The sequence below is a fragment of the Aethalodelphis obliquidens genome, unplaced genomic scaffold (genome assembly GCF_003676395.1).
Source record: "Aethalodelphis obliquidens isolate GAN/ISIS:26980383/991018 unplaced genomic scaffold, ASM367639v1 scaffold11, whole genome shotgun sequence".
NCBI lineage: Eukaryota > Metazoa > Chordata > Mammalia > Artiodactyla > Delphinidae > Aethalodelphis > Aethalodelphis obliquidens.
Genome location: NW_020837955.1, coordinates 21,267,015 through 21,279,769, shown reverse-complemented (window position 1 = coordinate 21,279,769; position 12,755 = coordinate 21,267,015). Strand labels below are relative to the sequence as shown.

At 44.7% G+C, this 12,755-nt stretch overlaps 1 protein-coding gene across 2 annotated transcripts; it reads right to left on the bottom strand.

Moving 5' to 3' along the window:
* Positions 1-289: 289 nt before the first annotated feature.
* On the bottom strand, positions 290-9,440 carry GSTO1 (glutathione S-transferase omega 1). Of its 2 annotated transcripts, none has more exons than XM_027112531.1 (6): positions 9,342-9,440; positions 9,037-9,145; positions 5,589-5,811; positions 2,826-2,924; positions 1,307-1,413; positions 290-516 (listed from the first exon to the last, which is right to left on the bottom strand). In XM_027112531.1, exons 1-6 carry the CDS (start codon positions 9,373-9,375, stop codon positions 363-365), a joined length of 726 nt encoding a protein of 241 aa, XP_026968332.1. In that variant the 5' UTR covers positions 9,376-9,440; the 3' UTR covers positions 290-362. The 2 variants fall into 2 exon arrangements, with proteins under 2 accessions (XP_026968332.1, XP_026968333.1); XM_027112532.1 differs by lacking the exon at positions 9,342-9,440 and adding an exon at positions 9,247-9,265.
* Between the last annotated feature and the right edge of the window lie 3,315 nt (positions 9,441-12,755).

The window sequence follows — 12,755 nt, the reverse complement described above, 5'->3', positions numbered from 1 at the left end:
GGTTCTTAACTTAGAACCCAGAAGACAAACTTGAAAGGGCATCTCTTGAAATGACAACACGGTATCCAAGTGGAAATGTCCTATGGGCAGTTAGAAATCCAGATTGAAGTTCAGCTCTCACTAGAGGTGATTTAGAGGTTTTCAGCATGGACTGTGATAGAACCTTTAGCATCCTTTGAGCATCCTGAGACAGGAAATGTGTTTACATTTCTGCAGGAGGGACTTGAGGAAAGCCCACAGTAAGGCCATAGTGTCAAATCAGAGAAGGTGATCCAGTGAGACGTGAGAGCACTTGGTAAAATAAAAGCATGTTATTATTCATATTAGCGAACCGATATATTATCCGATATATCCTGTCCCCTTCAGAGCCCATAGTCACAGGCCTCGAGGTTGTTCTGCAAGTAGAGATCTAAGAAACCTCGAAAGGCTTTTGGATCAATGAAGAGGGATGATACTGCAGGATCTTTCATCATGGCTTCCATCCAGAGCTTAAGATTTGGAGTGTGGTTTACATACCTGTGGGAGATGGAAAGAATGAAGGTGTGAGCAAGGCTAAGTAGGAAGGCATTGCAAATTCTCCTATATATCATTATTACCACTCTGCAGTTTCATATTGTTTTCCTCTAACTTTTAAAAATAGTTCTTTAAAAATACTTATTTAAGATGCATGTAATCATTGAATATGAGATTTGGAAGATATTGTAGAGGTCCTTGTTTTGTGAAGAGGAATCTAAGACTAGAGTGAAGTGACTTGCTCAGTTAGCATGAGAACTTGTCCAAACGGAGGCTGATAGTTTTTTAAAATGAGAACATGAAAGACAACCAAGAATGTTATATATTTGTTATTCTATGGTCAGATTGTGACTAAAAGTAACCCTGAATAGCTCTAAGCTCGAAGAATTGGCAGTAAGCCAAGGTCGCTGCCAAACTTTGAAACACTGAGTTTGGAAAATAGTGTGGGACTCTTGATGGTAAATGGGAGGTAGCATTGGTCATACAATCCTTCCTGAAATCCTTATGAAAATGCACATCCTTATGGATTTTTAACCAGGAGGGAAGGAGTAATTACTTTTAAAACATTTTACTACATGTCACAGAACTCCCCCCACTACCGGCCCCAAGGATGAAAAATGGTGAGTGTAGGTATAGGACATGCCCTGGCACGTCCAAGTCTCCTTCTGTGTGCTTGCTCCCATTCATGCCAGTTGAGTGAGATATGTTAATTTTTGTTCATAAAAAAAGGTTAGTATATACTATTTCAGTTATCATTATCCTAAATTAAGCACAAAATATTCAAATATCTTACTCATTTAACTCCAGGGCTACCAGCCATTCAAACCAGGGCCAGATGAGGTAATCAATCATAGAAAGAGAACTGCCACCAAAGAAGGTTGTCTTCTTATTAGTCAGAACCTGAACATTAAACAGCATAAGAGTACTTGTTATTTGTGCATCTGGTAAGATTCATCAAAAGAAATGATGAAGGCAAGGGTTAAGAAAGTGAGAGCACCAGGTTTAACCCTGACATATTCAAGTTGGCTTTTTGTCTGATTAGTTTAAGCTTTAGAATCTCTTGGTTTGGGATGAAGCAAAACGGTCAATAAAATAAACTGGAAAATGGAGAAAAATAAAACAAGCTACAGAGTGCATGATCTTTGTAATAGATATATCCAACAAAGGACTGGTATTCAGAATATAGAAAGAACTCCTGGGAATCAAAAAGAAAAAAGGCAGAAAACCCATCAGAAAACTGGGCAAGACTTGGACTTCACAAAAGAGGAGGTCAAAATGGCCAATAACCATTTGAAAAGGTGCTCAACTACATTAGTCATCAGGGAAATGCAAATTAAAACCAAAATGTCATACCACTTCACATCCATCAGAATGGCTAAAATGAACAAGACAAACTTAGTAAGGGTGTGGATCTACTGCTGATAGGAATGTATCAATAATTTGGTACAACCATGTTTTAACAGTATCTACTAAAGCTGAGTTCATGCATACTGTATAACCCAGTAATTATATTCCTTGGAAATGTGAACATATGTTCACCAAAAGATAGGTATAAGAATGTTCACTGAAGCACTATTTGTTACATCCCCAAAGTGGAAATGTTTACTGTCTATCAGGACTAAAATGGATAAGTTGTACAGGAGTCATACACAGGGTGAAGGGTGGTGGTGAAGTGGTTTAAGAATCCACCTGCCAATGCAGGGGACACAGGTTCAAGCCCTGGTCCGGGAAGGGAAGATCCCACATGTCACGGAGCAACTAAGTCCGTGTGCCACAACTACTGAGCCTGCGCTCTAGAGCCCACGAGCCACAACTACTGAGCCCGCGTGCCTAGAGCCCGTGCTCCGCAACAAGAGAAACCACTGCAATGAGAAGCCCGCACACCGCAATGAAGAGTAGCCCCTGCTCGCTGCAACTAGAGAAAGCCCGTGCACAGCAGCAGAGACCTGACTCAGCCAAAAACAAATAAATTTATATATATAAAAAATATATATGTTCAAGGACTGAAAACAAGCATGGAAAAATAACAGGTGAAAAACTGGAAGTGTGGGTGAAATTTTTCCGTGATATTTTCATGTCAGTGTGATAAAATGTTTTAAAAGCAAGCCCATGACAAACTATTTTTAGGTGTTTTGGTTTGTATCTTAAACACAACAGCTTACAGCTGCTATCTGTTGTAAACTAAAATTTCCTATTTGGTATTATTGCTAATTAAAGTGATTTTGGAAATGGGAGTATGAAGAAAAGAGTAGAAGGTGACAGCAGATACAATGTATCACTTCAATAAAAATCAAGGAGAAGGGATTAATTACCTCCTCTAGCTTGCTGAATTCTTTATGCAATTCTTCTTTCAGGCCAGAGCAGTCTTCCTTATTTTGCCTTCTAAGAAAGCTTAATAACAAAGGTGGTACCTAGACAGAGAGTAATTTCTTAGTTTATCAGTGTGACGCTAACTATACCAGCCCCCTCATATGAAAGCGCCATAGAACCCTCATAGACCCAGTGTCAGGATGTTCTAGAAACTTCAAAAGTACACCAATTCCTTTGCTCACAGAGGTCGGGTACTGATCTTAAAAACAGTTTTGTGGCCTTAGATGCTGTACTGGTCAGGATTTTATAAGCTGCAAATAAGAGAAGCCGATTGGTGAGCTTGGGTCAAAAATGTCCTAAAAGGACACTGAGTGGCTCACAGAATTGTTGAGAGGCTGAACAAACAGGTCTGGAACATTTCAGAATCATGCTGGGAACTGACCTGATGGGAGGCACCCACTGCCACCAGTGAACCGAGCACTAGATGCTACAGTCTGTGCCGCTGCCAGAAGTTGGACTCTGAGGTAACCAATGCCACTCTGGAATTCAACCTGGCAACCACCGCAGCTCCTGAAAGCCAGGAGCTCTGCCACCAGCCACCCTCATCAGTAGAACCAGTGCCCCACACCAAGCCTGTTTCCCCACATGGCTCATTTCTGAATTGAACCCTAACATGTGTGTGTCTAAGAGGAAGAGTCTAGGTCCAGACCTTGGCCCCAGCTGCAAAGGGAGCTGGGAAGGGGATTTTCCTGATTTCTATCTTGGGGAGGGCATGAGAAGACAGTTCAAAGTGGTTGATGACCTGAAGACTTGACAGGTGTCCTGTCAGATGCTTTGATGCTTGTGGTGGAAGTGTTTGTGTTTTAATGCTCGGTCTTTGGTATTGTCTCACTGCAAGAGACAAAAGTCCACTCGTCCAGTGGAAGTAAAAAGGCACTTTTAAAAATACAGGAGAATGTCCTGGAAGCCCATCCATCCCAGGGTACAGCTTGCCATCACTGGAACTGAAGGTGTGCAGGCAGCCCTTCCTTCCACGTTTCTATCTGGGCCTGCCTGGTCTTTCATCTCTGCTTCTCCTTAAATGTCTGCTCCTTGTTATTTTCCAAATGTCAAATCCCTTTGCAATGCTCTTAATTTCTGATTCTTTAAAAATTCTTTTTTTGTGTGACTTTGATTTGCCGTCTCCAATGATATATACATACACCTCTAAAACCTCAACATTTATTGTCTTAGTCTCTGTGTCTCATTTCCAAGTTCCCAGGAGAGAAGATGATTTGGCTGTGGATGCAGGTGGGGGCATTTTTGGTTTGCTGAACTGGGGCCAGGAGGGTGGTGTCATAATAGTGCTTAAGGCCACCTCTTCCCTGAGTGTGAGGGAAGTAATGGTGGGCATTTCCAGCTGTTAGCTCATTTTCTTTCTGGACAGTACAATGAATCTCGTTACTATTTTTAAAAATTCTCCAGCATCTTTCTTGTAAATGCCATATTCCCTGTCCATCATCTTTGATGGCAACCATCTCTAGTATTCTTTCACTCTCGTTCTGCTAAGCCAGACAACTCCCTCTTCCTTCCCCATTGACTTCCCTTTGCAATGTCTCCTTTAAGAAAATATTCTCCCTACAAGTCTCACCTTCTGGATATTTCTCTAACCATTTCTTTCCCTAGAGATACAATGTTTCTTACTGTGCTGAGATATATCCTGACAAAAGTAACAGAATTATAGAGATATAACCTGACCATGCTATTCGCATTGTCTACTGTTGGTCATTTCTGTGTTAATACTAATTGTTTGAACTCACGCAAATGTTTAACTTTGATGCTAATTAAGACACAGACAGTTCTCCTATAGGAATGCCATTTACTTAGTCCACAAGGAGCTATTGCCAACACACAGAAGATGCTCACAACTAGACAATGTGGCTAGAACAACAAGAGCTAACATTGAGTATCTACCATCTGTTGGACTCTAGGTGTTTTATATTAACTGATTTTTATCAATGGGATGGGATCAATTACTATACTCATTTTACACATGAGCTGAGGCACAGAGGTAAACTAATAAGCAACTAGCTCACTGTCACATAACTAGGAAGGGCTGGTCGCAAGCCTAGGCAGTGGGCCAACAGTGATGGAGACACGGCCCTCACCCTCAAGGAGCTCACAGCCCTGGTACAACACACAGGCAAGAAGGTGGCAGTCCCCACAGGGGAAAGTTAGCACACGTGGGCACACAGAGCTGGGCACTAACCCAGCCCGGACAAGCTTCTAGAAGACAAAGGTATCTGAGCAAAGGCTGTTGTCCCTTGGTTCCTTGAAGGATTGGTTCCAGGGCCCCCAGCAGATACCAAAATCCACTGATACACAAGTCCTTTATAAAACGGCATAGTATAGTGGGCCCTCAGCATCCTCACGTTCTGCACATACAGGAGCGCAGACTGTACAGGAAAGAGGACTTGGAGACAACCAGGCAAAGTGAGAAGGGGGAAGAGTCTTCCAGCAAGAGTTGAGAAGAAGGTGGCAAGTTTGGGAAAAATAAAAACATTCAGCATGACAGGAATATAAAGTGTTAGGAGAAGAGTGGAGAGGTGTAACTTTGGGAGGTAAAAAGGATCTGGACCATGAAAGGGCTCGTAGGACATGTCCAAGCGGACAAGAGCATAATCCTGTTTGTCTTCCCCACCCAAATCACTGAACCATCAGTGACAGCAGTGATTTAGCTTAAAAAACAAAGGTGTTATATAGGAGCTGAAATTTCTTGAACACACCTTAGAAAACAACTCAAAGACCATCTTTTGGCAAGCTTTCTCATAGGGGTCATCTGGCAACAGCTTCTTTCCTGGATATGCTTCATCCAGGTACTCACAAGTGATGGCAGATTCGTAGATCACTTGACCCTGACTGTTTTCCAGAACTGGCACCAGGCCGAAGGGATTCTTCTTGAAGAACCACTCAGGCTTATTTTTTAGGTTGATGTTAATGACTTCATGCCTGAAAAACACATAGAAGACAATGAAGAGAGTAACATTTTTCTTGTACTCCTGAATAAAGCCTCATTGGTCTTATCATCCACTTAGCTGGTCAGACCCGAAATTTCGGAGTCAGCTTGGCCTTGATTCCTTCCCCCTGCCACCTCTTCCTCAAATCAAATGGATCAGCAAGACCTGTCAGCTAGACCTTCAAATCACGTTCTGGATTCATCCACTTCTCAGCTTTAACACTGCCACCTCATCTAAGAGGTCATCTGCCACCTGGACCTCTACAATAGTCCCACCAGCCCCTCTGCCTCCACTGTAACCTCCCTACGGTCCATTCTCCACACACAAAAGTAAATTGGATGAGGCCACCCTCCTGCTTACTTACAACCCCTCGCTTGCTCCTCATTGCAATGAGGATAAACTCTATACCCCTTGATGTGGCCCCTGCTTACTTGTCACATCTGCTTCCTATGACTTTTCCTTTGGTCATTATGATCTGGCCACACTGGCCTTTTTTTTTTTTTTTTTGCAGTACGCGGGCCTCTCACTGCTGTGGCCTCTCCCGTTGCGGAGCACAGGTTCCGGACGCTCAGGCTCAGCGGCCATGGCTCACGGGCATAGCCACTCCGCGGCACGCGGGATCTTCCCAGACCGGGGCACGAACCCGTGTCCCCTGCATCGGCAGGCGGACTCTCAACCACTGCGCCACCAGGGAAACCCCACACTGGCCTTTTTTATATTTCTTGAATTACTTTCTTCATTGTACTGATAATATGTAACTGAAATTACTTTGCTTACTTAATTACGTTTGTTATGTCACCTCCCTAGAATGTAAGCTCCATGAAAGCAGGGATCTTGTGTGTCTTGGTCATATTCATAAACCAACATGTAAATCAGCAAAGTTATAAGTAGATTTAAATGCTATGAAGAAATATAAACATTTTCAGATAGGTATTCAGTACACATTTGTTGAATAAATAAGTGGAAATGCTTCAAGATTGTCAATTAGATACTCCATTTGGGACTAAGAAGTATCTTAATTGTAAAAATATATGAGCCAACTAATTGAGTTTCTCCACACCCCACCACTCCATTGTATGAGAATCAACATGATAAAATTCAATTCCTTTTGCTAATTTTAATAGAAAGTTCCTCACTTTTTTCAAGAATATTAGGGAACCCAAAAAATCCATCCACGAAATAAACTTTCCGATTAAATCTCCATGCCTTGATACTTTTTTAAAATGTTACATGGGTAAATCACACTAAGTGTGAAAAACAGGTGAAGTCCAGTCTATATTAAGATTGTTTTTAGAACTAACTTGTATCTTGCCTAAGAGATTTTAGGGGAAATAAGAGAAAAGAAAGTTTCATATAATTGTTAAAGCCAGGTCCATATCATTGTCAAAACTGGATAAGTGTTCAATAGAACAGATTAGCTACTCAAAAATAATATACCCAGCACCTTTTGTTTCCTATTTCCTCATCCACCTCAGCAGCTAGCTACAACAGCATTATCTTGAGGATTTAAATATGCAATCCCTCCCCCCATGGAAACAAAGGAACAGCCAGATTGAACACTGGCATCTGTGTGTATGTACGAAAAGGTTCGTGTCCTGTCAGATTACCGGACACTTCAGATACAAGCCACTGCAAGAAAAATGACGTTCCCTGCTAAGGAATTATCAACATTTCTGAAATTTTATAGTATGAAAAGAAAAGGTAAATCCTGGGCTTTTGTCATAAAGAAAGTTCTCAGAACACACATGCATTTTGCTAACCTGGCATGGTGAGCCAACAAGGCAACATATCTGCCGCAACAAGTTGGAAGATGCACCTTTTAGAGAAAACCATGCTTTAGTAAATTCTGTCATGTGGTAAAATCTAGTACCTCTCTAATCAAAGCCTTCTGGGACTCAAAACTGATCCATAAACACAGCAGACCTCTGTTGTTCGCACTGCCTGGCAGCTGTTACACCCTTCACCCTCCATACACACACTTTTATGTAAAATCACTGCAATTTTCCTTTGGGAAACTGTCCCAATAAGATATGGTTGTTTTCAACCCAGAGTTCCAGAAGGGCACTAACCCAGGACTTTGTGGCCCCAGATCCAGCTGTCTCTTGCTCCTGGACTTTTCAATTGTATGAGCACAAGATATGTCTTTTTTCAATCCAACTGAAATGGGTATCTCTTAAATGCAATAAAAGAATCCTGACTAATACAGTAAACATTACAAGAGTTGGATAAAATAATGTTTTGATAAATGTTACTGTTGAATATTTTGCTATGTGTTCACAATCTGTTTCATCCAAAATAAGATGCAAATCCTACTGAAGTGATGACTAATTCAAAGATAATTTGTTTTTTTCTTTAGAATATATCTTACTTATTTTTTTAGAGAAAAGAATTGCCTGCTTAATTCTCCCCCAAGAAGACTAAAATTAGTTTACAAATTCTAAGCACATACATGGAAAATTTCTTTGTCATGGGGGCTTTGTTTTAAACTTCCACACTACAGGTATCTAATGTCTGTTCAACAGATTCCAAAGGTCATTGGAAGGGAGGCGGTTCAATGGCTATTCAGCTCAGGGAAAAGCCAATGACTTGCATATTTCCTGTGGATAACCCATATGTCAATCACGTTAATACTTTCAGTGAGGCTTCCCAAAAGTCTGAATTTTTAGACATAAACACTTTATTTCACTCAACCAACAACCCAATCTATAGGAATATTCACAGTACAGTTAACTCAGCACTCTGTCCAGCGGAGGGTCAACGTCTGGACTCTTCAAGGGGGCAAATTACTGACTATTCAGGAAGGGACTATAGTCTCAGAATAACAGCAAACAATATAAACAGCACATGAAAGAAGCGGGGTGATAGAGAAGGAAGTACCGCAGAAATCAGGGGTCTGCCAGAGCTAAAAGAGCTGCCTGTGATTACCATTCGAGGGATCTCTGCATGCCACTAACTTTACTGGAGCCTCAGCTTTTCTGATCCATAAAATGGTTAATCTAAACGGGGTGTCCTAGACTGGTGGTGTCTGTGGCATTCCTCCCGCCCCCCGAGGATAGGGTTCATAACTTTCTCTGTCCCCCCCCTCCCAAAAAAAAAAAGGCTGATGTATTTTGTAGTAAAGGAAGCTGCGGAGACCCTATCGAAGATTTCCGCCCGCTCTTCCCGCAGCTGTTGGTTCCTGGCTGGCTCCGGGAGCGGCCCGCGCCTTGATCCTCACCCAATTCCCTTGGCCTTCAGGACCAGGAGCGTCCTCTTGGCGAACGGGCAGAACCTCATGCTGTAGACGCGAATCAGGCCCTCGGGGACCTGCCCCGGGGGCGCGCTTCCTGCCGGGAGAAGCGGAGACGGTTACAGCCCCAACAGCAGCGGGAACTCTCAGCCTCCCGCCGCCCCCCCGGGCCTGGTCAGTTTCCCGCGGGTGGAAGACCTCCTGCGTGGCTCCGCTCCGGAGCAGCCCAGCCCCCAGGCCCTGGCCCCACACGCGTCTGAGGGTCGCCGCGAATCGCGGCAGGCAGGCCTCACCCTTCCCCAGGCTCCTGGCTGACCCTCCGGACATCTCGGCGCAGCACAGGCCCGGCTCGCGCCCGCTCTTCCAGGCGATTCCGAAGGTCGGTCGCCCCGCCCTTCCTCCCTCCCTCCCTCCCCGTCTCTCCCAGAAGTGCCAGCAACCCGCGCGCAGAAGGCTTCCTGGGCGATCCGACCCCGCGCCCAGGCTGGCTTCCCCACTCTCCGCGAGAAGGAACGCGCCGCCGCAGCCTCCCGCGCGCCTTGTGGGAGATCGTAGCTAGACGCCCACCCCGTAAGCCCCGACCCAGGGCCGGCCTTCCCGGTTTGCTGGGGCAAAGCTTCAAACACCGCAGATGGCAGTCGCACCAAAGTTCAGCCTGCTGGCCAAGAGGTGCTCCCATGACGAGCCAGCCCAGCCGTACAGCGTTGGGGCATTGGGAGCAGGCTTGGTGGCCCTAAGTCACCCAGAGATAATGAGGGCGTGGAGGGCTCCCCGCGGTGCCAGAGGGGGACCCTGGCCCGGCTCAGCATCTCGAGCGAGTGCGGAAGTGCGGCGGCCCTCAGATCCTCACCGCCCCCCAGTGGCCCGGGCGCAGAAGAGGGGGGGCACCACTCGCCTTCCCCCACCCCGTCCCTGTGTGTGGCTTTGTTCGTTTTGTTTTTGTTTTTGTTTTTTCTTTTACGTGTGGGTTTTTTCTTGGAGCTGTTTCATAGGAATTCGTGTAGTAAAGACTTGGTGTTCTCTTGGTGCAATGGAAAAAAAAAAATGCACAAATGAAGCTCAAAATCCTCAGAGCCTTTCCCTGACCCCGACGGATGGTGGTCTCCAGCTTGCCGGCACGTGGGCCCACACCGGATCCAGACCCTGACCTCCCACACCCCGTGCCCTGGCAGCAGGGACCCATGCCCAGGCCCAAGTCACGTGGCTCCGACTTGGTTGCAGCTCTCCCTCTACCCAAAGGCTGCCCTTACCTCAGAGCCTGTGGCCCCCGGGGCCAGTGCTTGCTCAAGGTTCCAGAACATGCTCTCCTAAGGTTCCTTTCCATAGCCCAGGGCCAGGTCGCCCAGCCACCTGGAGAGCCATTTCCTTTTCCTGTCTGTACTAACTTAATATGACTACTGGGGAGGGTCACTGTCTCTACTGTCACCCTTAGGACACATCCTTTTAATTTTAACCCAAAGGAAACAGCACAAACCTGGATATTACTAATCTCAGAATGATGATGCAGCTTTCAAAAATCTATTAAATACGGGGATTTTGAAGCCCTAGTAGGGGCACATGCTTAGAGTCAGGCAGGTGGGTTAGTGAATTTAGTCTGCAGGTCTATGAAAAATGTCTGGCCAGATCATTCACTCCATCAGCCCCCTCAATCAGGAAAGAGGGGGTTCCAGGGCACACAGAACAGATACTGTGTGTATCTGAAAAGAGTAGTCAATGTCTTACTTGTCGCATAGATTTCCAAGCTGGTACCTCCTGTGCTGTTTATTTGGGGAGGAAGGAACAGGGAGTGTTTTTATTTTGCTTAGCTCTATTTTTGGAGCTGCAGAGTGAGGTGATAAGCCTGCCCATCCTGGAGGCTTCCTGCCTGAGTTTGATCCTGACTCCATGCCTGTATTAGTTTGCTAGGGCTGCCATTAACAAAATACCACAAACTGAGTGACTTAAACGCTGGAAATTTATTCTCACAGTTCTGGAGGCTGTAAGTCCCAGATCAAGGTTGCACAAGCCTCAGGGTTGTTTCCTTCTGAAGACTCTGAGGGAGAATCGGTTCTGTGCCTCTCCTCTAGCTTCTGGTGGTTAGGTGGCAATCTGGTGCTCCATGGAGTGTAGAAGTATCAACAAATAGCGGCCTTCATCTTCACATGCCCTTCTCCTTGGGTGCATGTCTGTGTCCAAATTTCCCCTCTTTATAAAGACACCGGTCATATTGGATTATGGGCCCATCCTACTCCAGTATGACCTCCTCTTAATTTAACTAATTACAACTGCAATGAACCTTTTTCCAAATAAGATCACATTCTGATGTACTGAGGGTTAGGGCTTTAACATACGAATTTATGAATTCATAATTTAACTTATGAATTTATTATGAAACCATATGAATTATAATAACCCCTTATTAACCATGTGAATGTGGGCACGTTCCCTCTGTGTTTCCCTCTTGGTGCAATGGAAAAAAGAAGAACATTTTACAGTTCCCTCTTCTGTAAAATGTGGTGGTAGAAACTTAATGCCTCTCTTATAGAGTTTGAAGAAACATTAAATTAGTTAATAAATAAGAAATGCTTAGTTCTTGGCACAGAATGAATGTTAAATAAATGTTTGTTATTATTAGATACTAAACAAAAAAATTAGACCACATTTTTGCTAAAACACGAGTCTTACTTAACTCTTTTTTAGAAAATTAACTGTTTAGAAGGCCTTTAGTACATTAATGATATGCAAATTAACCCTGTGAATTTAAACATAGCAAGGCAAAACCTCTGATTGGCCAAACTAGTGATTCCAGGTGTAGGGATTATTTGAGAACTTTTATTTGGAATGGCTCGTCCCCTAATTAGTATGAATAATGGAACATTTTGTTGTAATGATTAGAAAGATCCAGCTAATCAATAAAGTAAAACGTTAATTCCTCAAAGAAAGAAGTTGAAACTCACTCCCTCTTGTGAGAGCACCAGAATCACAACTAACTGCTGAACAGTCATCAACAGGAAGACACTGGAACTCACCAAGAAAGATACCCCACATCCAAAGACAAAGGAGAAGCCACGATGAGATGGTAGGAGGGGCGCAATCACAGTAAAATCAAATCCCATAACTGCTGGGTGGGTGACTCACAGACTGGAGAACACTTATGGCACAGAAGTCCACCCACTAGAGTGAAGGTTCTGAGCCCCACGTCAGGTTTCCCAACCTGGGGGTCTGGCAACAGGAGGAGCAATTCCCAGACTTTCAAGGTTAGCGGGATTTGACTGCAGGACTACAACAGGTCTAGGGGAAACAGAAACTCCGCTCTTGGAGGGCACACACAAAGTAGTGTGTGCAACAAGACCCAGGGGGAAGGAGCAGTGACGCCATAGGAGACTGAACCAGACCTACCTGCTAGTGTTGCAGGGTCTCCTGCAGAGGCAGGGGGCAACTGTGGCTCACCGAGGGGACAAGGACACTGGCAGCAGAAGTTCTGGGAAGTACTCCTTGTTTTGAACCCTCCCAGAGTCCGCCATTAGCCCCACCAAAGGGCCTGTAGGCGCCAGTGCTGGGTCGCCTCAGGCCAAACAACCAACAGGGAGAGAACTCAGCCCCACCCATCAGCAGACAAGTGGATTAAAGTTTTACTGAGCTCTGCCCACCAGAGCAACAGCCAGCTCTACCCACCACCAGTCCCTCCCATCAGGAAGCTTGCACAAGCCTCTTAGATAGCCTCATCC